The 22,426-nt window shown below is 58.8% G+C and overlaps 1 protein-coding gene across 7 annotated transcripts; it reads left to right on the top strand.

Annotated features, from left to right (window-relative positions):
• Window positions 1-38: 38 nt before the first annotated feature.
• On the top strand, window positions 39-11,815 carry TPRA1 (transmembrane protein adipocyte associated 1). Of its 7 annotated transcripts, none has more exons than XM_081275929.1 (12): window positions 39-172; window positions 2,600-2,901; window positions 5,988-6,111; window positions 6,342-6,474; window positions 8,054-8,125; window positions 8,205-8,277; window positions 8,395-8,474; window positions 9,009-9,119; window positions 9,208-9,268; window positions 9,419-9,521; window positions 10,414-10,494; window positions 11,189-11,815. In XM_081275929.1, the coding sequence occupies exons 3-12, from the start codon at window positions 6,002-6,004 to the stop codon at window positions 11,451-11,453; spliced, it is 1,089 nt and encodes a 362-aa protein (XP_081132055.1). In that variant the 5' UTR covers window positions 39-172; window positions 2,600-2,901; window positions 5,988-6,001; the 3' UTR covers window positions 11,454-11,815. The 7 variants fall into 7 exon arrangements, with proteins under 7 accessions (XP_081132055.1, XP_081132056.1, XP_081132057.1 ...); XM_081275928.1 differs by lacking the exon at window positions 39-172 and adding an exon at window positions 2,186-2,515; XM_081275930.1 differs by lacking the exon at window positions 2,600-2,901 and having other exon boundaries at window positions 44-172.
• Window positions 11,816-22,426: the final 10,611 nt, after the last annotated feature.

Raw genomic sequence — 22,426 nt, forward strand, 5'->3', positions numbered from 1 at the left:
TGGGCGGTACTGCCCGAGGCCACGCCCACGCGGCTGAGGCCACGCCCACGCCGCCTCCTGGAGCTCGGCGCTCGCTGCGCTGGACAGACCAGCAGCCGGGGGAGAGCTGCCTGCCGCCGCGGGGGACTTGGGGGACCGACCCCGCCGACGGAGCGGCGTGACCTTGATCAAGGTAGGGCCATTTTCTAGACGAGGCCACGGAGTCCCAGAGCCTTGGTGGAGGAGCACGGCTTCCTGTTTGAGGAGCGGACCGGTGCACTTCTGCAAATGCTCCAAGGCTCCGCACGCTGGTTGGGTGGGAAGTTCATCTGATAGTCTGATCCGAGTCATCCTCATCCAGAGGAGCCAAGAGGCCAGGACGTTGTCCAGCTAAAAGGAATGGCATGTGCGAAGCTGTCCGTCTGCTCGCGGAGTGGGCGTGGAAGCCATTCCTTGGATCTGGTTAACAGGTTGTTAACCCCAGGGAGGGACATCCCCAAAGATCGCATCACAAAAGATCTGGAGGTCTTCCTAGGGAGTCTGAGCTGAGGGTACCAGGGATTGAACCCAGGGGCGCTTCACCCCTGAGCCCCGTCCCCAGCCCCTTTTTCTATTTTATTGAGACACAGGGTCTCGCTGAGTGGCTCAGGGCCTTGCTAAATGGCTGAGGCTGGCCTCCACCTTGCGATCCTCCTGCCTCAGGCCTCCTGAGCCGCTGGGACAAGTCCCTCATTCTTCCTACGGTTGATCTTCTACCTTCTGGAGCACCTCTCTCAAAGTCCCCCATTCACTAGTCACTTGGTCATCCAGCCTGATGAGCTCAATGACATCCACAGGGTCAACCAGAACAAGGCTCAGAAGAATGTCACACAGTGGTTTAGCTCCTCTCAGACTAGCAAAGGGTGGTCCAGTCCCCCCAGGGCCTCGGGCAAGACCGCCCTTGCCACCTTGATGGGTTCCTGTAAATGCGAAGGATTCCTGATAGGGATAGAAGAGGGGTGTGGCCAGATGGAAGGCCACACCCCAAGTATCTGTGGCCTCCCAGAGGATCAGTCCACACTAGGCAGATGAATTGAGCCAGGCCCGCTCACCCATAAGGCACAGAAAAGTAGACAGGGTAAGAAAAGTGACCCCGAGTATATGAGGAGAGGGATTATTCATCTTCTTGTGGTGGGGACCAACCCCCAAACATGATGGAGGTGGTCAAGAGGGGTGCTACGCGGGCCCATGCCTGTCTCCCAGCGGCTCAGGAGGCTGAGGCAGGAGGATTGCAAGGTGGAGGCCAGCCTCAGCCACTTAGTGAGGCCCTAAGCCACTCAGCGAGACCCTGTCTCTAAATAAAATAGAAAAAGGGGCTGGGGACAGAGCTTAGGGGTTAAGCACCCCTGGGTTCCATCCTGGGTACCCAAAATAAATTTTAAAAAAAAGGTAGCGTTGATCTCTGCCATTTTTTCTCTGGTGTGGGTTGTCTTGGTCCGTCGTGGGTGAGGTTGGTGTTTGAGGACTTTCTCTTGATTTTTATCATTTCGACCAAGGAACCCTGATGGGCCTGCTGCCAACTACTGAGCGCATCAGTTTTTTTAGTGACGTCTTCAACCTTGAGGGTCAAGTGCATCCCCTTGGTCTCTGATGGCTATACACGACCAATGGCTTTTATTGGTGCCCTCAACTATTCCACAAATACAATAGAATTCACAGAAACCTACATGTGGGGTCCAAAATTCAAGAGCATAAAAATGCAGAATTGTGTATTTTGGTAATTATAGAACCCCCCACCCCCTGTGCTCCAGAGGAGGCCTGTAGTCTTGAGACAAACAGAAAAGAAGCCAGGTATGGTGCAGTCCCAGCAGCTGGGGAGGCTGAGGCAGGAGGATCGCAAGTTGGAGGCCAGCCTCAGCCACTGAGCGAGACCCTGAGCAACTCAGCGAGACCCTGTCTCTAAATAAAATGCAAAACAGGGCTGGGGATGGGGCTCAGGGGTTACGCGTCCCTGGGTTCCATCCCTGGTGTCCCCCCAAGTAAAATGATATAAAAAAAATTGGCGTCCCAGCTTGGTGGCTTCCTAGTGGAGTGGCCTCCGTTTTCCCGCCGCGGGGTTGTTAGGAGGAGTGGCTGGGACGCTGAGGTGGCGGGCCGCGCTGGGGGAACTGCGTGGTGCAGAGGGAGGGACGTTCCTGCCCTTCCTTCCTCGGGCAGGTGACCAGAGGTCACCAGTGCTGGGCGCCTGGGGCGGTGGCACGCGACAGGGCGGTCCCTGGAGGCTCCGCCCTGGACCGTCCAAAGGCGGCCACCCTGGCTGGGGGAAGTGGCCGGCTGGCGGCGATCGGGTCGGTTGACAGCTGCTGACAGCTGCAGGCGCGGCGAGGAAGCGGGTGGCCTTCTGTCCTCCAGCCCGCGGTTCCGCACCGCTTTCCGGGTGAGCCCCGGCCAGCAGCTTCGCCATCCCCCCGCCCCAGCGGCCCGGTACGGTCTCTTTAAGAGATTCGCGGGGCGCCCCGCCTCTTAGAGATCTGATTGGTCGCCTCCGCTCGTTTCGGTAAGAGGTCTATCCCGATTGGCTGTCGAGGGCCGGGGGGGCGGGCCTGAGTGTTTCAAGTAGGGACTGTGGATGTTTTCGCAGTTTCGGATGGGCGAAAAACACGCTCCGGCTTTCTGGGTCGCCGCTGCTGGGAAGGGCTGCTCGGTGACCTCGGGGCTGGCGGGCCCTGCGCGCTGGTGACGTCTCTCCCACCTCGCCCACCGCCCCCCATTCGCGTGGAACTGGCTTCCGAGACTCTTGCGCGACGCTCCCCGTCCCCTGCCGCCGACCCTGGCCGCTGAAGGCCGGAGTCCCCGGAGCTGAGCTGGGTCCTGGGCACCCGGCGGCGACAGTGGATGGGCGGCCCGGGCGGCCAGGCCTGAGCGCTGCCCCGGGGCTCTCAGGTGAGAAGGCGACCCTCTCCCCACCTCCTGCCACCTCCAGGCCGGCACGAAGTCCTCCCTCCTCCTGTAGGGACAGTGGCCCGCCTGTCCCCAAGAAGGTCCCCCACGAAGGTCCCCGTCCCACTCAGGGCTCAGCCTCACCAGGCAGCTTTGGGGAAGTTTGAGAGAGGCCTGGGGGGGAGGGGTGATTTACAGGAAGAGGGCAGAGGGGACTTGGGGACCCTTGGGGACAGCGACAGGGGAGGGGTCGGGCAGGGACCTGGGCCCCCTGCGGCCTGAAGGGTCACAGCGTCCCTGTGCATAAACACGGTGGCAGCACCTGCCCCCAGAGGAGGCCGGCACTGTTTATAAGTCAACTCTGGGTAAAGGCCCAGGGACACCTTGAAGGCCAAGGACTCTACCCCCAGGGGACCGAGGTCACAGGCGAGTGGCCGGCAATGGCAGACTGAGTGTCCCCTCACCTCTCAGCAAGCTGGGCACTGTGGGGGGACCCCCGTCTCCCCGCAGCCCCAGCTGTCAATCGCGCCTGTCCTCACGTTTTATTGAGAACCTACTTTGTACCAGCTCTGCGCTGGGGGACTGGGCCATGTGGACACACAACCAGGGCCGCTGTGGTATTCCCCCCACCTCCACTTTGGTCCTGGGGATTGAACCCAGGGGTGCTTGACCTCTGAGCCCCGTCCCCAGCCCCTTTTTTTTAACTTTTTATTGAGTGATAGGGTCTCACTGAGTTGCTGAGGCTGGCCTCCAACTGGCGATCCTCCTGCCTCAGCCTCCCCAAGCACTCTGCCCTACTGAGGACGGCTGGGAAAGGAGGTCAGGCCCTGTAAACAAAACCCAGGTGAGCTGGCCCGGAGACATAGTTAAGGTGGCTTCCTCAAAGGAGGTAATGACAGGGCTGAGACTCAGATGACCAGACCTGGACCTGTGTGCTGGCTAGAGAACAAGCAAGCACCTGGGCCCCTAGGTGGGAATGTCACCGGCAGCTCGCTCCTGGGTCCAGATGCCAATCCATTAAGGAGGTTTTGAGAAAAAGGTAAAAAGAAGGCTTCTTGCTTTGCTAGCTAACGAGAGATTATCCCTGTGACACCCAGAGAGGGGAAGTGATTCACCTAAGGTCACACAGCAATCAGAGCCTCCTGTCCCAGAGGCTATGATTCTGCCCATCAGCAGGGACTGGGGCCGTTAGAGAGGGGACTCAGAGAAAATGAGACTAGGGCGGGGAGATCAGGGAGGGGAGATCAGGGAGGAGAAGATCAGGGAGGAGAGGTTTAGAAAAAGAAGATTAGATTAAAAAAAGAAAGAAAGAGACATGTACCTTTTTATTTTTTTTTTTTAATTTAAAAAAATTTTTTGGCACTGGGGATTGAACTCAGGGGCACTTGACCCCTGAACCCCATCCTCAGCCCTATTTTGTGTTTTACTTAGAGACAGGGTCTTGCTGAGTTGCTCAGGGCCTCACTAAGTGGCTGAGGCTGGCCTCCACCTTGCGATCCTCCTGCCTCAGCCTCCCAAGCCTCTGGGATGACAGGCGTGCGCCACTGCGCCCAGCTGTATTTAAAAAAATAAAATAAAATAAAAATCACTTTTTCAGTTATTTTAGCAGCTTTGAGACATAATGACAATTCTGGAATGGCCCACAGCACATAACTCCAGTGTGGTCACTGGAAGAGACACAGGTCCAATGGCCACACTCTTGTCCCTACTTGTTAGCAGGGGACTGGTAGAAAGAGCATCTGATAAGCCCTGCTTCAGGCAGGGAAGCAGCAATTTCTTTGTCTGTGTGTGGCTTTGGTGGACATTTTGTGGGTCTGGTTTTGTTTGATCCTTAAAACAAACAACCTGGCCAGGTGGGTGTTATTATCCCTGTGACACCCAGAGAGGGGAAGTGACTCACCTAAGGTCACACAGCAAGCATGTGGCAGAGCCAGAAGTCCAAGCCCTGTCAATCACACAATGGTAGCTGGAGTTTTTCAGGCGTTTGGGTTGGTGGAGTCTCCACTTCCGGGTACTGACTGCAAAAGTCTCAGGGCAGATTCTCATTGGTCAGGGAGATGGAGCTTCCTGATTGGCCAGGCTGAGGTCACGTGCACATTCCGTGGAGTTGGGAAGGGGTGGAGTCAGGCATGTTAAATCGCATGGTGGGGGGTTTGAAGCAGGGTAATGGTGAGACCCCTTGTGGGATTAGAGTAGCTCCTCAGGGTCTCCCTCTCTCCACTCTAATATGTGAGACCATTCTCCCTGGCAGCCACGGTAGGCACAAGTTGGGACCTTGTCACCTCCCTTTCGGATACCTTTCTGGTCGCAGTTAGCATGAAATCACCCTGCATACGGGCAGATTGCCCCATACGATCTGGCCCTGCTAACATTACCTCTCCAACTACCCTGGCCTACTCTCCCCCCACCCGCCCTTTTGCCAAGTGTGTCTCTATCTACCTCAGGGCCTTTGCACCTACTTTTCTTTCCCTACAATGTTGTTTATCCAGATTTTGTCCCCCCCCCCCAAGGCTGCCTCCTCCCTTATTTAGATCTCTGTTCAGATGTCACCTCGTCTGGCCACCCAATCCAAAGCAATACTGCTTTATATTCTTTGGAATTTGGGCTTAGCTATGGAAACAAAAGTCAAAATAACAAGATGATTATTTGTTGCATGACACTCTATGGAAACAGGCCAGGACATGCATGGAGGGGCACACATTCTTACAGCTTCGTTATCCTCCAATACATGATTTTGAGCTTGTAATCGAAACACATGGCTTCTTTCTCATGGCCTAAAATGGCTGCCCTTGCTCCCACCATCACACCCATATTCTAGCCAATGCAAAGGGTAAACCTCATTCCATTCATGCCTCCCTGAGGGGGGAAAAAAATCAGCCAGGGGGCCACTCCCAGCTGCAAAGGAAGCCTCTAAGAGAAAAGGGGGTGGCTTTGTTATTGCTTGGGGGGTCCTAAGGTAGAGGCTGAGACTAGAGGCTGGGCCTCTACCCTGAAGGCTGTTCTCTGTGTGGGAGCCCCTCTGGGGTCTGTGTTTCCCTGGGGGCCTGAGACCCAGAGGCCCCCCTAAGCCTAGGGTCTTGGCTCCTCAGGGCGCTGCGGCAGGATGTCCGCCCCGGGAGGCGCCAACGGGAGCTCGGAGCCACCCCTGGCGCCCAACATCACCGTGCCCCACCGCTGCCTGCTGCTGCTCTATAAGGACATCGGCACCCCCAGGTGCGCCTGCGCTGTCCAGGGGGCGTGCAGGGAGGGGCTGGAGTGGGAGGACCTTGGCACCTCCATTTGCGCCTGCGCTGTCCGGGGGTTGTGCAGGGAGGGGCTAGGGTGGGAAGACTTGAGCACCTCCAAGTGCGCCTGCGCCATCCCCGGGGGTGTGTGGGGAGGGGTCTGGGTAGGAGGAGGGATGCCCCAGCGCATCAGCCACCTGCTCTGCACCCCTCTGTCAGGGTCCGGTACTGGGACCTCCTGCTGCTCATTCCCAACGTGCTCTTCTTCATCTTCCTGCTCTGGAAACTTCCATTTGCTCGGGCCAAGATCCGCGTCACCTCCAGCCCCATTTTTATCACCTTCTACATCCTGGTGAGTTCACTCCCATTGGTGACAGAAAACCCAACTCCCACGGGCTGGAGCCAAAATTAAAGAAGGGGAGGGGGGGAATTCACTCTCTCTCTGGAATAAAAAGCAAGCTTCAGGTATGGCTGGATCCAGGAGGTGAAAGGATGTCAGCAGGGCTTCTTGACTCTGCTCTCTGCTGGCCTTAGCTCAGATATGTTCCCCCTCCCCGCCATGTGGTGTCAAAGACGGTCAAGAGCAGCTTGCGCTAATGTCGTTCCATCAGAGGGTGCCTCTGTTATAGGGGTACCAGGGTAGGTAGGCCTGGCATGTCCTCTGAATGGTGCACCCTGAGCCAGACACCGTGATGGCACGGAAAGGGGCTCTTGGGCGCGCCACCAGATCACGTTGACTGAAGGAGGTGGATGGTCCCTAAAAGAAAATTGCAGAACTGGCAGTAGAGCGCAGGGGAAGCCGGGTAGGAAAAGGTCCACAGTAATCTCTGTCCATCTGTCCATTTCTGGAGACTTCTTTGGAGCACATTGATTTATTTATTGGTACCAGGGACTAAACCCAGGGGTGCTTAACCCCTGAGCCCCATCCCCAGCCCCTTTTTATATTTTATTTAGAGATAGGGTCTCGCTGAGTTGCTCAGGGCCTTGCTAAGTGGCTGAGGCTGGCCTCCAACTCGAGATCCTCCTGCCTCAGCCTCCCGAGCTGCTGGGATGACAGGCGTGTGTCACAGCACCCGGCTGGAAGAAGGCTCTTTTCTAGAGGAAGGGCACAGACCCCAGGTAGACGGAGGTGACAGGTGCCATGCCCAGGCATTTCTGCAAAACCTGCTGAGCCCGAGTCCTCTGTGGGCTCCTTTTCCCCAATTCCTCTGCGTCTCCAAATTAGAAACCACAGACAGAATAATTCCGAAGGCACTTAGCCCTTCCCGGATGCCAGGCATGGCTTCTGCCACATGATATTAACCCATCTGATGCCACCACCAGCCAAGGACAGCAGGTGTGACTTTTACTCCTGTCTTATAGATGGAAAAACAGGCACGGCTGGTCACCGTGGTGCACACCTGTCATCCCAGCAGCTTGGGAGGCTGAGGCAGGAGGATCGCAAGTTGGAGGCCAGCCTCAACCACTTAAGGAGCCCCTAAGCAACTCAGTGAAAACCTGTCTCTCAATAAAATATAAAAACGGGCTGGGGACGGGGCTCAGTGGCTCAGCACCCCTGGGTTCAATCCCCAGTATCACAAAAAGAAAACAAAGAGGCACCGAGGTACAGTCACTTGCCTGAGGTCGCGGAGCGGGATGGCAGCGGAGCTGGGATCAGAGCCTCCTTGGCTCACCCCTGCTAAGCCCTCGGGTGCAAGGCAGGAAATCGGGGCCCAAATGGAAGGGGCAGGCCTGAGGTCAGCAGCCGCGGAGGCTATCCATGTCTCTGAGCCTTGCCTCCTGGAGGCCGCTCCCAGCCTCCCTGCCTCCCTGTGGTCTAGTTTGGAATCCTTCCATCCTTGAGGTCTCAAGAGAGTCTTGTAGCAGTGGGGTGGCTTACTGTCCCAGCTGTGGCCTGACGCCCCCTCCCCATCCCCGCCCTCCCCCACCAGGTGTTCGTGGTGGCCCTGGTGGGCATCGCCCGGGCTGTGGTGTCGATGACCGTCAGCACTGTTGCCGACAAGGTGTGACAGGGCCCGCTGCAGGGGGTTGGCTTGGGGGGGACCCAGTCCTGGCCTGACGCCCTGCCCGCTCTGTGTGCAGATCCTGTGGGAGATCACCCGCTTCTTCTTGCTGGCCATAGAGCTGAGCGTGGTCATCCTGGGTCTTGCGTTTGGTGCGTGTGACGCCGGGGGCTCTGGGGCTCTTCCCTTGTCCCCTGCCTGGCTGGGACCAACCCCGACCCGGTTACCCGGGGCTGGATTCCACGGACTGACCAGCCTGTCTCTTCCAGGTCACCTGGAGAGCAAGTCAAGTATCAAGCGGGTGTTAGCCATTACCACCGTGCTCTCCCTGGCCTATTCTGTCACCCAGGTAAGAGGCGGGGTGCACGGGGCACAGGAGGGCTGGGCCGATGTCAATCGGTGGAGTGTGACAGATCGATTGCCTATTAGCCAGGAAAGTGCTGGGGGCTCCTATGTTCTGACCCAGTGGGGAGCAGGAAGGCTCAGAACCCACCATCTTTATTTTTGGGGGGGGACCAGGGATGGAACCCAGGGGCCCTCATCCCCCCCCTGAGCCCCGTCCCCAGCCCTGTTTTGCATTTTATTTAGAGACAGGGTCTCGCTGAGTGGCTCAGGGCCTCGCTAAGGGGCTGAGGGCCTTGCTAATTGGCTGAGGCTGGCCTCCACCTTGCGATCCTCCTGCCTCAGCCTCCCGCGTCCCTGGGAAGACAGGCGTGTGCCCAGCGAGAACCTACCATCTTAATAAATAGAACCAGAGGAGCACTCCCCCCAGGACAGGTCCCCAGGCTGGGCCTGTGACTGAGAGCCAGGGGAGGCTGGGGGAGGCCTTTAGCGGGTGGTGGCAGCCTCTGGAGGCTCCCCCTGCCTGCCTGCCTGCCTGCAGGGGACCCTGGAGATCCTGTACCCGGACTCCCACCTCTCCGCGGAGGACTTCAACATCTACGGGCACGGGGGCCGCCAGTTCTGGCTGGTCAGCTCCTGCTTCTTCTTCCTGGTGAGCTGGGCTGGCGGGCAGGGGGCTGGGTGCCCGGTTGGGGGCAGCCTGGACCAGGAGGCCCACCCTCTCCGTCTCCTCTCCGCAGGCCTACTCCCTGATCGTGATCCTCCCCAAGACGCCGCTGAAGGAGCGCATCTCCCTGCCCTGTGAGCAGCTGGGACGGGGACACAGCAGGGACAGGGATGGGGGGTATAGCTGGCCTAGAGCTGAGGGATCCTGGGCGGGAGGACCCCACCCCCGGGGCGCGAAGGGTGGGGGAGGCCAGGGACAGCCCCTCAGGACCCTCTGGTCCCCAGCGCGGAGGAGCTTCTACGTGTACGCGGGCATCCTGGCGCTGCTCAACCTGCTGCAGGGGCTGGGGAGCGCGCTGCTGTGCGCCGACGTCATCGAGGGCCTCTGGTAGGCGGGGGCTCCGGAGGGGACAAGGTTCTGGGGGTGGGGGGGAGTGAGGGCGGAGTCTGACCCAGGGTGAGGGCGGGGCCTGGCCCAGGGTAGGGGCGGGGACTGACCCAGGGTGAGGGCGGGGCCTGGCCCAGGGTAGGGGCGGGGACTGACCCAGGGTGAGGGCGGGGCCTGGCCCAGGGTAGGGGCGGGGACTGACCCAGGGTGAGGGCGGGGCCTGGCCCAGGGTAGAGGCGGGGCCTGGCCCAGGGTAGAGGCGGGGACTGACCCAGGGTAGAGGCGGGGCCTGGCCCAGGGTGAGGGCGGGGCCTGGCCCAGGGTAGAGGCGGGGACTGACCCAGGGTGAGGGCGGAGTCTGACCCAGGGTAGGGGCGGGGCCTGGCCCAGGGTGAGGGCGGGGCCTGGCCCAGGGTAGAGGCGGGGCCTGGCCCAGGGTAGAGGTGGGGACTGACCCAGGGTGAGGGCGGAGTCTGACCCAGGGTAGGGGCGGGGACTGACCCAGGATGAAGGCAGGGCCTGGCCCAGGGTGAGGGCGGGGCCTGGCCCAGGTAGGGGCGGGGACTGATCCAGGGTGAGGGCGGGGCCTGGCCCAGGGTGAGGGCGGAGTCTGACCCAGGGTGAGGGCGGGGCCTGACCCAGGGTGAGGGCGGGGCCTGGCAGGGTTGGGGATAAAGGTGGGACCTGGCCTAGGGAAGAGGGTGTGGCCTTGCCTAGGTGGGGGCGTGGCCTGACTCAGGGTGAGGGCGGAGTCTGATAGAGTGAGGGAGGAGTCTGACCCAGCACGGGGGCGGGGTCTGGGCATGGCCGAGCAGTCTGTGGACCTGGAGGACAGGGTGGCCCCGGAGCCTCAGGGCCAGTGGCACTGATGATAAGCCGTCCCCATCTCCAGCTGTGTGGACGCCACCACTTTCCTCTACTTCAGCTTCTTCGCGCCGCTCATCTACGTGGCCTTCCTCAGGGGCTTCTTTGGGTGAGTCTGGCCGGTCCCCGACCTGCTCTCTGTCCAGCACACCAAGGTTCCAGGGCCACGGGTGCCCTCACGTGGTGGACAGTGAGACTGCGCCATTTGCTTCCTGCGCATGCGCGGGGTGGTAGCCGCACTCGGATAGAAGGCAAGGCTTGCATAGTGTATGTACGCGCATGCGCCTAGACGTGCACCCGCGCAGTCTCGCGCCTACGTGCACGTACACGTCTGCAAACAGATGGACCAGGCCGTCCGTGAACGCGGACTAGGGCACTTTCCCCAGGAGAGAGTGGCTGGGCCTGCCGCCCCGCGTTGCTGTCTTGCACTCATTCATGAAGCAAGCTTTCGCTGAGCACCTACTATGTGCTGGCATTGATGTAGCCAGTCGACACCACAGGGCAGGATTGAAAACAAGGCTTGTGCCTGTCATATCAGGAACTGAGGAGGCCGAGGCAGGAGGATCGCAAGTTGGAGGCCAGCCTCAGCAATTTAGGGAGGCCCTAAGCAACTTAGCAAGATTCTTGTCACAAAATTAAAAATTTTTTAAAAAGGGCTGGGGATGGGGCTCCGTGGTGAAGCGCCCCAGTTCCACCTCTAGGACCCCAGTCTGGGCGGTGACCTTCTTAGGGTGGGCTTCCATACCTGGGCCTCTCTGGACTCCCAGGGTGAGGCCCCCAATCCTCTCTCTCCTACCCACCAGCTCGGAGCCCAAGATCCTGTTCTCCTATAAATGCCAAGTGGACGAGACGGAGGAGCCGGACGTGCACCTGCCCCAGCCCTACGCCGTGGCCCGGCGGGAAGGCTTGGAGGCCGCGGGGGCTGCTGGGGCCTCGACTGCCTCCTATTCCAGCACACAGTTCGATTCCGCGGGCGTAGCCTACCTGGACGATGTGGCGTCCATGCCCTGCCACACGGGCAGCATCAACAGCACCGACAGCGATCGGTGGAAGGCCATCAACGTCTGAGAGCGGCCTCCCTGGACCTGCGGGGACAGACGGGACACAGGGGCCAAGGCCGGACTCCTAGGTGGAGCAGATGAAGGGTGGGGGGCAAGGCCTGCACCTCCTGCCCCCCAGCCCCCAGTTCCCTTGGTGGCCAGTGCTCCAGCCGGGAACCCCTCGTCCTTTTTCCATCCCCTCGCCCCGCTCAGCAGGCCAGACTGGTCTCCCAGGGACAGAACCTCATTGCACAGGATGGCTGCTGCCCACCTCCCCTCACTGCCCCACTCCGCAGCCACTGGTCTCCTCCAAGCGCACAGCGTGGGGGACCAGCGGTGGCGTGTATATTTTCTTGATTTATTTTTTAATAAAAAGGAAAAGAGTAGAAAGTGTTGATGTGGAAGTTTCTAGAAGGTGGAGCCGGCGGGTTCCTCCGGGCAGAGTGAGGGGGCTCCTCTTGGCTCAACCAAGGGTCATTCAAAGATGTCAACCGCCCTGGAAGTGCCTCTGTAGAGGCGGGGGTGGGGGGGTGGAGCTGGCACATTTGTCCCCTGGTGGCAGTGGAAGAGGCCCCCTTGGAGGAGCAGGGAGGGGGCAGGGCCAAAGTTCAGCCTTGGTGTGAGCCACCAGGAGGGGAGTGACTCTGGCTCTTCTCAGGGCTCAGAGTCAGCCTGGCCTTCCAGACAAGATCCACCCTCCCCTGGAGGCCAGAACTGCACCCAAAATCTGTCCGAAGACTGCATTCCAGAATGTTCTACATTGGGATTCAGACCCCCACCCCCAGGGCAGGGGGCAAACACAAGATCCTTCTGGATCTCTCAAGGTTGCAGTTTCTCCAAAGACCTGCCCTGTGCCTGGTGTAGTGGTGCCCGCCTGTCATTCCAGCCACTGGGGAGGCTGAGGCAGGAGGATCGCAAGGTGGAGGCCAGCCTCAGCCCCTTAGCGAGGCCCTGAGTGAGATCCTGTCTCTAAATAGAAAAAGGGATGGGGATGTGGCTCCGTGGTTAAGCTCCTCTGATGTGTAATTATCAGGACTGTCATTATTAATAATCATTAATGTCATTAATAATAGTTATTATTCATAATTAGCATAATTAATTACTCCCTTGAGATGAGCGTGGGGTGTGAAACTAGCTGTTAGATTCTGAAGACAGACGAAGACCGATTTTTTTTGGCGGGGAGGTGGTGTCGTACTGGAGATTGTACCCAGGGGACGCTTACCCCCTGAGCCACCTCCCCAGGCAGGTCGGGTCTGATGGTTCTGGGGCGAGTGGGGACAGCGGGATCAGGAACAGCTCCTATGGTCCCTTGGGCTCCTTTACCCTCCACTTTAAAAAAAATATATTTTTTATTTCCTCTCCTTAGCTCCCTGTGACAGCAGCGAGCAACCTGCCATGTCCCACCCACACAGGGTGTGACGTCCCACTCCCGTGGCTGGACCTGCTGTGGGGTGTCCCTGGTCGTGGGTTCCTATGTGAACATGGGAAAGGGACGTCCATTCATTCCCCTGTCTCTCCCAGTCCCTCCCCTCCCTTCCCTCCACTCCCCTGCGTCTCATCCAGTGAACTGCTATTCTCTGCCCCCCTATTGTGAGTCAGTGTCCCCATATCAGAGAGGACACTCAGCCTTTGGTTTTGGGGACTGGCTTATTTCACTCAGCGTGATCGTCTCCAGCTGCATCCATTGACCAGCAAATGCCATCATTTCTTCCTTCTTGATGGCTGAGTAATATTCCACGGTGTATATGGACCACAGTTTCTTTATCCATCCCCTGTTGAAGGGCACCTAGGTTGGTTCCCCAGTTGAGCTATTGTGAGTTGAGCTGCTGTGCACATTGATGTGGCTGTGTCCCTGTCGTGTGCTGATTTTAAGTCCTTTGGGTGTAAACCGAGGAGTGGCATAGCTGGGTGCCATGGTGGTTCCATTCCCAGTTTTCTGAGGAATCTCCACCCTGCTCTCCAGAGTGGCCGCACCAATTTGTAGTCCCACCAGCCATGGCTGAATGGACCTTGTCCCCACATCCTCGCCCACATGGATTGCTGCTTGTATTCTTTTTTTTTTTTTTTAAATACTTTTGGTTGTAGATGGACCCAATACCTTTATTTTGTTTATTTGATCTTTTTTAAGCTGGTGCTGGGGATCGAACCCAGGGCCTGGCCCCTGAGAGGTGCACTCTGGGGGGGGGGGGAGACCCCAGGGCTGCATGGGGTCTGGGCTGCTGGCCGTGCAATTGGTCCTGGTGACCAGGGGGCCCCTGCTGGCCACCCAAGCACCCTACGTTTTCAGCTGAAGGCATCCGGCAGATCCTGATCCAACCACCCCCTGAGAAGCTTCTGGAAAGCCGGTCCAGCCAAGATCCCCTTAGGGGGCTCCAAGGCCCTGGGACACCCACTGGGTTCTGCCTGGCCAGACCGTAGTGATGTCCTGGGGGCCACCCCCGAGGACACTGTCCTCCCAGATTTGGGGGACGTGAGCTGTTTCCCATCTCGTCTGGCTCTGGGAACCCCTCTGCGAGAAGAACCTTCTAGAAGGTTCTAGGTCTTTCCCTCTTGCTCCGGTTCTAAATACTAACCTTTATCATCGCCCCACATTGAGATGCCCCGGGGGACTTGCGTGATATTTGGAGAATTAGCTGTCACAGTGTCAATGGGAGGAGATGTCACACACGACCCGATTTTCTGCTCCTAAAAACAAACAAAAACCTCAAACAACAATAAAATCACAACCACCACCCATGCACAAGCCTCAGACGGGGGGCTCCCCAAAGCCAGTCCTGACAGGTCCTCTTGGTCTATGTGGACCATTCTGTGACCCCTGTGGGACGATCTCAAGTTCAAGGCTGACCTCAGCAACTTATCGAAATAATAATAATAATAATGATTATTATTATTATTATTATTATTATTATTATTATTATTTGGTAGTGCTGGGGATTGAACCCAGGCCCTTGTGCATATGAGGCAAGTGCTCTACCCACAGAGCCCCATCCCCAGCCTTATTTTCTATTTTATTTAGAGACAGGGTCTCACTGAGTGGCTTAGGGCCTCGCTAAGTGGCTGAGGCTGGCCTCCACCTTGCAGTCCTCCTGCCTCAGCCTCCTGAGCCACTGAGATTGCAGGCAACCTTGCCTGGCCAAGATACCTCTGGGGATTGAACCCAGAGGTGCTGAACCCCTGAGCCCCGTCCCCAGCCCTTTATATATTTTATTTAGAGACAGGGTCTCGCTGAGTAGCTTAGGGCCTCGCTAAGTGGCTGAGGCTGGCCTCCAACTAGCAATCCTCCTGCCTCAGCCTCCCCTCCCCAACTGCTGGGATGACAGGCGTGTGCCCCATGGCGCCCGGCATAAATAATCCAATACCCCTGTTTGTCCTTGGGGGAAGGGAGCTGGCAATCTTGGGTCAGGCGTGGGGAAAGACGGGCTCATGTTAGTCACAAACCTGTTTATATTTTCATGAACATTTGTGTGTGTGTGTGTGTGTTGGGTGTGGTCGCACACCTGTCCTCCTAGCGGCTCGGGAGGCTGAGGCAGGAGGATCACAAGTTGGAGGCCAGCCTCAGAAACTTAGCGAGGTCCTGAGCCACTCAGCGAGACCCTGTCTCTCAATAAGATATAAAAAGGGCTGGGGACAGGGCTCAGGGGTGAAGCACCCCTGGGTTCAATGCCTGAGACCCTCCCCACAAAATATATATTTTTGCTTTATTTGCATGTCTCCTATTTGAAGGCCTGAATTAAAAATGAAGAAAAGAAAGGCATGCTTAGGTAAGCACGTTAGCAGGGACGTCCCCAGGGGCTAGGGACACACACACACACACACACAAGCCACCCAGCATGCTCCTTGCCCATGTGCAGATTTTCAGGGACCCCATTCTGAGTCTCACAGGTGGTTGGACTTCACATGGGGCTGGGAATGGGTGCAGGGGACACGGATTGAGGGGGGGACGGGGGGAGCTGGGGACACTGGCATTTTGTGCCTTGAATTCCCCCTGGCTGGCTGAAATGCCAATTTTCTGCTAGGCTGGCTGTGAGCGGCTGGGGAATGGCTTGTGTTAACCAACCGAACCGCAGAGCGAAGCAATTAGATAATTAAACTGTTTTTAAATTGAATTGAGAGCCCCGTGATTTCTCTGGGACGGTGGTCTCCTGGCCTTCGCCTCCACACTGTGACGTGGATGGGAGACGAGAGGAGCTTTTTTCTAAAGGACAGGAGGAGGGGGACCGGGCGTGGTGGTTGCACCACCTGTCATCCCAGCGGCTCTGGAGGCTGAGACAGGAGGATCGCAAGTTGGAGGCCAGCCTCAGCCAAAGTGAGGCCCCGCGAGCAACTCAAGGAGTTGCTCTGAGCCCCGTCCCCAGTCCTATTTTGCATTTTATTTAGAGACAGGGTCTCCCTGAGTTGCTGAGGGCCTCGCTAAGTTGGTGAGGGCTGGCCTCCAATGAGCGATCCTCCGGCCTCAGCCTCCAGAGCTGCTGGAAGGACAGTCCTGCTGCACTACTTTGGGCTGGACATCTTTTAAGAGAGCTGAACTTGACAAGGGGGAGGGTCTTCCTTCTTCTTTGCAGGCCAGGTCCTGGGCCAGCAGGGGTTGTGACGATCCTGGTCGACACCTTAGCTCTGCAAGGACCCAGCTGCAGGACCTGCCTGGCTTTGGGTTCTGGGTGACCTTGACCGCGTTCCCCCTGGGAGGGCGGTGCAGAGAAGGGAGGGGCCGCCCAAAGTCCTGGGGCATTACCTCCCGGGCGTCCCTGACGATCTGTGTCCCCACCGCGTGGGATCTAGGGCGGCTGCTGGTGTCGCTGTCTCCCAACCCGGGTGCAGCCCGGGGACCCAGCTCAGTGACTCCGCGGCGGTGATCCCGGTGCAATTCTCCGTGTGGCCACTAGAGGGCGCTGCGGCACCGAGGACCGCGCACTCCTTGGCCACCAGCGCAGGGGAGGGGACGCCCCGGGTCCCTTGTCGGGTGCGCGCTCCTGCGGCTCAGCCTCGGATGGACGTGGCGGAGCTCCAAGCTGTGCCCACCCCTCCTTGTGCACGCCCCGATCGCTTCTCCGGGCCCCAGCTCATGTCGCACCCCCACAGTCCCCATGATGTCCCCTCCCCCAGACCCGACCCCTGAGCCCCATCCTCAGCCCTATTTTGTGTTTGATTTAGAGACAGGGTCTCCCTGAGTGGCTGAGCACCTCGTTTTTGCTGAGGCTGGCCTCCAACTCGCGATCCTCCTGCCTCAGCCTCCCCGGAGGCTGGGATGCGCCCTCCCTCCCGGCCCCACCCCCAGACGTCCCTGGTAACCCCAAAACCGGTGCCGCTCTGTTCCCAACTTGCCTCCATCCCCGCACCCGGAGTTCCCAGAGCCTCCCTCCTGCTTTATTTTCTTGCTGGAGCCCTGGGCTTGAGGGTTCCGCTGACCCTGCCCAGGGCCTCTTTGTGAAATGGAAAGTCCACCGCAGCGCTCTGCTTCCAACCCTCCCGGGGGGACTCTGGTCACCTTAAAATAGAACCCCAGCGCCTGGTGGCTTGGCAGATCCGGCTGACATCACCTTCCACCGCTCCTCCTGGCTCTCAGCAGAGGATGGAGGTTGGATGAGCCTCTAAGCCTCCATTTGCAATCCTCTCCCGGTGGAGTGGGGCTCCTGGCCAACCCTCTCCATCCTTCCTGATGTCCCCTGCTCACTAAGATCTCTCTCCCGGCTCCAAACCAGCTCCAGGTCCCCCACGGTGCTGTTACCCACCCCACCCAGCCCACCTTGAACTTCAAGGGCGGTGTCCTCCACCCTCCGAGTGTCCCTTGGACTAGAGAGAATGGGCGAGACCTCTCTCTAGACCCTGCACCTGAGGAGGTGGCTGGAGACTGGCTTTCTGTGAATCTGGTCTCCGTGCCACAGTCCTTGGCCACGACCTTGACTCCAGACACCCCCCCACCCCCCGTCCAGAGAGGGAACTGGGTCAGCTCACAACTTCCTGCACTGGTGTTTAGTAAGCACTTAGTATATGCTAAGTGCTTTTCTTGAATCATTTTATGGCATTGTTGCTGAAAGCTGCGTCCTTGTCCCCAAAGCCAACCCAACAACGAGGACACGGTTTTGAGACAAAGGAAAGGGGAGGTATCTTGCTTTGCTAAGTAGAAGCGCAGGGGACTCCCGTCCCAGAGGCTGGGGTTCTGCCCATCCGCAGGGACAGGGACTGTGAGAGAGGGGACTCCAAGGCTGCACCCCCCACCCCAGTGTCCTCTGTTGGGAGACGGTCATTTCTGAGACCTTCTGGGGACAGAATTACAGAATCTCATCCTAACGTATTAGGTCTCCATTTTATGGGTAAAAAGCATCCAGTCTCAGAGAGGTGAAGCCACCTGTCCGAGGCCACACAGCACAAGTGGAAGAGGCTGATGGCGAATTCCGAGACAGGCTGCTTCTCTCCTGAGAAGGTATATGAATGGAGAGGTCTCCCGGAGTGTCACGGTGATCTTGTAAAAGGAACAGATGGGGACACTGACATCTGATGTCCAAGTCTGACAGCTGAGTGGAGGTAGCAGTAAGGCTCTGACCTCCACGTTTCTAGGAAGAATTCATTTAGGGGGGTCCCAGGGATTGAACTCGGGAGCCCTCGACCCCTGAGCCCCCTCCCCAGCCTTATTGTGTATTTTCTTTAGAGGCAGAATCTTGCCAAGTTGCTGAGGCTGGCCTCCAACTCACGATCCTCCTGCCTTAGCCTCCGGAGTCGCTGGGATGACAGGCGTGCTAATTGTCACCTCTTTGTAAACGGCTTTGTCTTCTCAGTCATCGGGGTGTCCCTTGGTGTCCTTGTTAACATGACAGGCGCGTTGTGAATGAATGGACCGATGGATGGATGGGTGGGTAGAGGGATCAGTTGGCAGGGAGGGAGGCTGTTCTTCCCCAGGGATCCAATTGGTAGAAAGTCCCCAAGAGCCAGCCCTCCCAGAAGGCCCATCTGGAGCTTTGTTTAAAGATACAGAAATCGGGGACCACAGACACACCCCTCCCGGGGCTGCAGACTGGGAAACCAAAGCGATGTGTGCATTTAGGACTGGCAGACCCTCGCTGACACAGCCTGAGGTCCAGTCTCGCCAGGAAGGCCCAGAGAGGGCTGGGGTCTTGCCCAAGGTCACACAGTAAGGTTAGGACCAGGTCTGAGTCTAGGATCAGGGACAGGCTTGGGAGATAGGGCAGGGTGGGGGTGGGGGGGTCTAGTGAAAAGAGCCGTGGGAATCTCTTCTTTTTTTGGGGGGTACCAGGGATTGAGCCCAGGTGTGCTTAACCCCTGAGCCCCGTCCCCAGCCCTATTTTGTATTTTATTTAGAGACAGGGTCTCCCTGGGTGGCTTAGGGCTTTGCTAAATTGCTGAGGCTGGCCTCCAACTTGTGATCCTCCTGCCTGAGCCTCCCCTGCTGTTGGGATTACAGGCATGCGCACTGAGCCCGGAAAAATGATGCTGATTGAATGGACCGATCAATGGCAGGTGGAGCAGATGGGGTCTCCCGCCGCCGCCTCCTTCCTGCCATGGTGGGTCGCAACAGAGGCCAGGCCCCGCCCCTGCCTCTCCTCTGGGTTTGTCTAGGCACCATGCTTTGGAATGCAGCAAGAGGCTTTGGCTGGAGCAGAGTGCCCCCATTACTGGCTGCCCTTGGTGACAGCCAAGTGCCACTGCTGTCCCTGGGTGCACGGAGTGGGCCTGTCACAATATTTGTTCAACACGCGGTGGCAGGCTAAGCCGCACTGCAAACACGAAGTTGCCAAGAGGGAATCTCCTGCTCTCCCGGGCTCCCTCGCCACGTTAGGGTCAGATGCGCCTTTGGCAGCAATTGGCCCGCCTGCCCCAGGGCCCAGGCTGGTCTGGCTGGGAGCCCAGCCCTCCCTGCCCTCCTGTGGATTCCTTTCTAGTCCAGGCACCCCCTCAATTTTTTGGGGTGCCAGGGATGGAACCCAGGGGCGCTTAACCCCTGAGCCCCGTCCCCAGCCCTTTTTACATTTTATTTAGAGACAGGGTCTCGCTGAGTTGCTGAGGGCCTTGCTAAGTGGCTGAGGCTGGCCTCCAACTGGTGATCCTCCTGCCTCAGCCTCCCCAGCCCCTGGGATCACAGTCGTGCACCACCGCGCCCAGCCAGCGACCCCATTTCTCAGATGCGGTACCTGGGGTCCAGTGCCTCTCGGGATGCTCACCCCTGCACCTCCTCTCACCATCTCTGGGGGTCTCTTCTGCGCATGCTCCTTCCATCTCTCCTCCTTCTGCTTTTGCCCCGCCCCCTGCTGTTACCTTGCTCCCCACCTGGAGCCCTGCCCTGCCAGGGGCCGTCCCTCCCCAGAGGGGCTCCCACCTCCCTCCACCAGCATCCAAGCGCCTTCCCCAGCCTCTCCAGCCTAGCGAGACTGTCCCCACCTCGAACTCCCACTGCTCAGCCAGTGTGAAACACACAATTTAGCACTTAATTATACACTCTGCTCACTAATTGCTTTGTGCCTTATCTCCTCAGCTAGCATAAGATCCTCAAGCTGCGGCTCCTGGCTCTGGCCCCGCCCCTGGCTCTGGCCCCGCCCCTGGCTCTGGCCCCGCCCCTGGCTCTGGCCCCGCCCCTGGCTCTCGCCCCGCCCCTGGCTCTCGCCCCGCCCCTGCATCCCATCCCACCCCCTGGCCTGCCTTCCCCGGCTCCCATCACACCTCCCTGGCTCCTACCCTGCCCCTGGTTTCTTGCCCCACCCCCTGGCTCCCACCCGGCCCCTGACTCTGGCCCCGCCCCCTGCTCCCGCCCCACCCCTGGTCTCTGGCCCCGCCCCTGGCTCTGACCCCGCCCCAGCTCTGGCCCCGCCCCTTACTCTGGCCCCGCCCCCTGGCATCCGCCCAGCCCCTGGCTCCCACCCCACCCCTTGGCCTCTCACCCTGGCCCCTGGCTCTCCTCCCTGGCTCTCGCCCCTTGCCCTGGCTCGGGTCCCGCCCCTGGCTCTTGGCCCTGCCCCCTGGCTCCAGCCCCCCCACCCCATGGCTCTGGCCCCTCCCCTGGTTTCCACCCAGCTCCCTGGCTCTCGCCCCACCCCCTGGCTCCCACCTCGCCCCTGACTCTGGCCCCGCCCCTGGATCTCGCCACGCCCTCTGGCTCCGGCCCCGCCCCTGGCTCTGGCCCTGCCCCCTGGCATCCGCCCGCGCCCCTGGCTCCCACCCCTCCCCCTGGCCTCTGGCCCCACCCCAAGGCTCTCACCCTGCCCCATGGCTCCCTCCCCTCCCCTGGCTTCCACCCCACCCCTTGGCCTCTCGCCGTGCCCCCTGGCTCTCGCCCCTTGCCCTAGCTTGGGTCCCGCCCCTGGCTCTTGGCTCTGCCCCCTGGCTCCAGCCCCGCCCATGGCTCTGGCCCCCCCCTTGGTTCCCACGCTGCTCCCTGGCTCTGGCCCCACCCCCTGGCTCTGGCCCCGCCCCTGGATCTTGCCACGCCCCCGGCATCTCGCCACGCCCCTGGCTCCCACCTCACCCCCTGGTTTCTCGCCCCACCCTCTGGATCTCACCCTGCCCCCTGGCTCCCGCCCCGCCCCTGACTCTGACCCCGCCCCCTGGCCTCTCGCTCTGCCCCCTGGCTCTCACCCTGCCCCTGGCTCTGGCCCCTTGCCCTGGCTCTGGACCCTCCCCTGTCTTCCGCCCCGCCCTCTTTGCTGGAATCCTTGTTGCCCAGGCTAAGGGTCTGCTCTGTTCTTGACCCTGAGGCCGTCGCCTGTGCACCTAGTGGCCACAGGCAGTGGATGGAGGTAGTCCCTACATTCATTTTATACATATTACTCAGCCCAGAGGAGCAGGAATACGGAGAATGCAAAAATGCCATTCCCCTGCCTCTGGTTCAATTTAAGTTCAGGCTGCCTGTCTGTCCGTCGCTCTGTGCTGGAAACATCTGGAGCCTGGAGCAGGGGTCTCACCTCATCCTTAGTCCCACCTTGACTCTTCTCATTCCTTCAGTGGACCCAAGCTGGGTGCCCTGGTGCACGCCTATCATCCCAGTGGTTCGGGAGGCTGAGGCAGGAGGATTGAAAGTTGGAGGCCGGCCTCAGCAATTTAGCGAGGACGTATCTCAAAAAAAAAATAATAATAATAAAAAGTAAAAGGTTGGAGATGTGACTCAGGAGTGAGGTGCCCCTGGGTTCAATCCAGGGTACAAAAAAAAAAGTGTCAGTCGGGGTCACCCTTTTAAGGAGCCACAAGGCTGGGTCCTGCTGGTCCTGTAGAGAAACCCAATCAATAGGCTTGGGTGTGTGCGTAGGAGGAGAGAGGGAGGAATGATTGACTGATGGATGGATTGATTTGGAGGAATTGGCTCTCGGGATTGTGGAGTCCTACAAGTCAAAACTCATCCGATTGGGCTGGAGACCCCTGCGAGAGCTGAAGATGTAGTTCAAGTTCAAAGGCCACCTGCTGGCAGAATCCTCTCTTCTCTCTTCCAGGGAGGTCAGGCTTTGGTCCACTTAGACCACGGGACCCGGTTCACCTGCGGGATGGAGGATCATCTGCTTTTCTCCAGGTCCATTGATTTGAATATTAACCCCATCAAAAAATACCTCCACTTGGAAACAGCTAATAAGACCCTATAGATTGTCCACCGTGGAGGCCTTCATTAAAATAGTACCTGTGGAGGCTGCTCAGACCTCCTTTAGGGACAAGGCGCTCTCACCCCAGGGGGCAGAAGCGGTCCCTTCCAGGAATGACTGACGTGGGCTAGACAGCACCAGGGATTGAACCCAGGGATGCTTAGTCCCTGAGCCCCATCCCCAGCCCTTTTTATCTTTTATTTAGACCCACCACAGGCAACGCGGGATCCTGGATTATTTCTTGGAACAGAAAAGGGACCTCCGGGGAAAAAACTGGGGACACTTGAACTTTAGTGAATGGTGGTGCTTGAATCTGGAGTGTTCAAGGCTTGGTCCCCAACTTGGTGCCATTGGCAGGTGGTGGAACCTTTAAGAGGTGGGGCTTAATGGGAGATTTTTAGTTCATTGTGGGTGTGTCCTCAAAGGG

This window comes from Spermophilus citellus (assembly GCF_964194105.1).
Source record: "Spermophilus citellus genome assembly, chromosome: 19".
Classification (NCBI taxonomy): domain Eukaryota; kingdom Metazoa; phylum Chordata; class Mammalia; order Rodentia; family Sciuridae; genus Spermophilus; species Spermophilus citellus.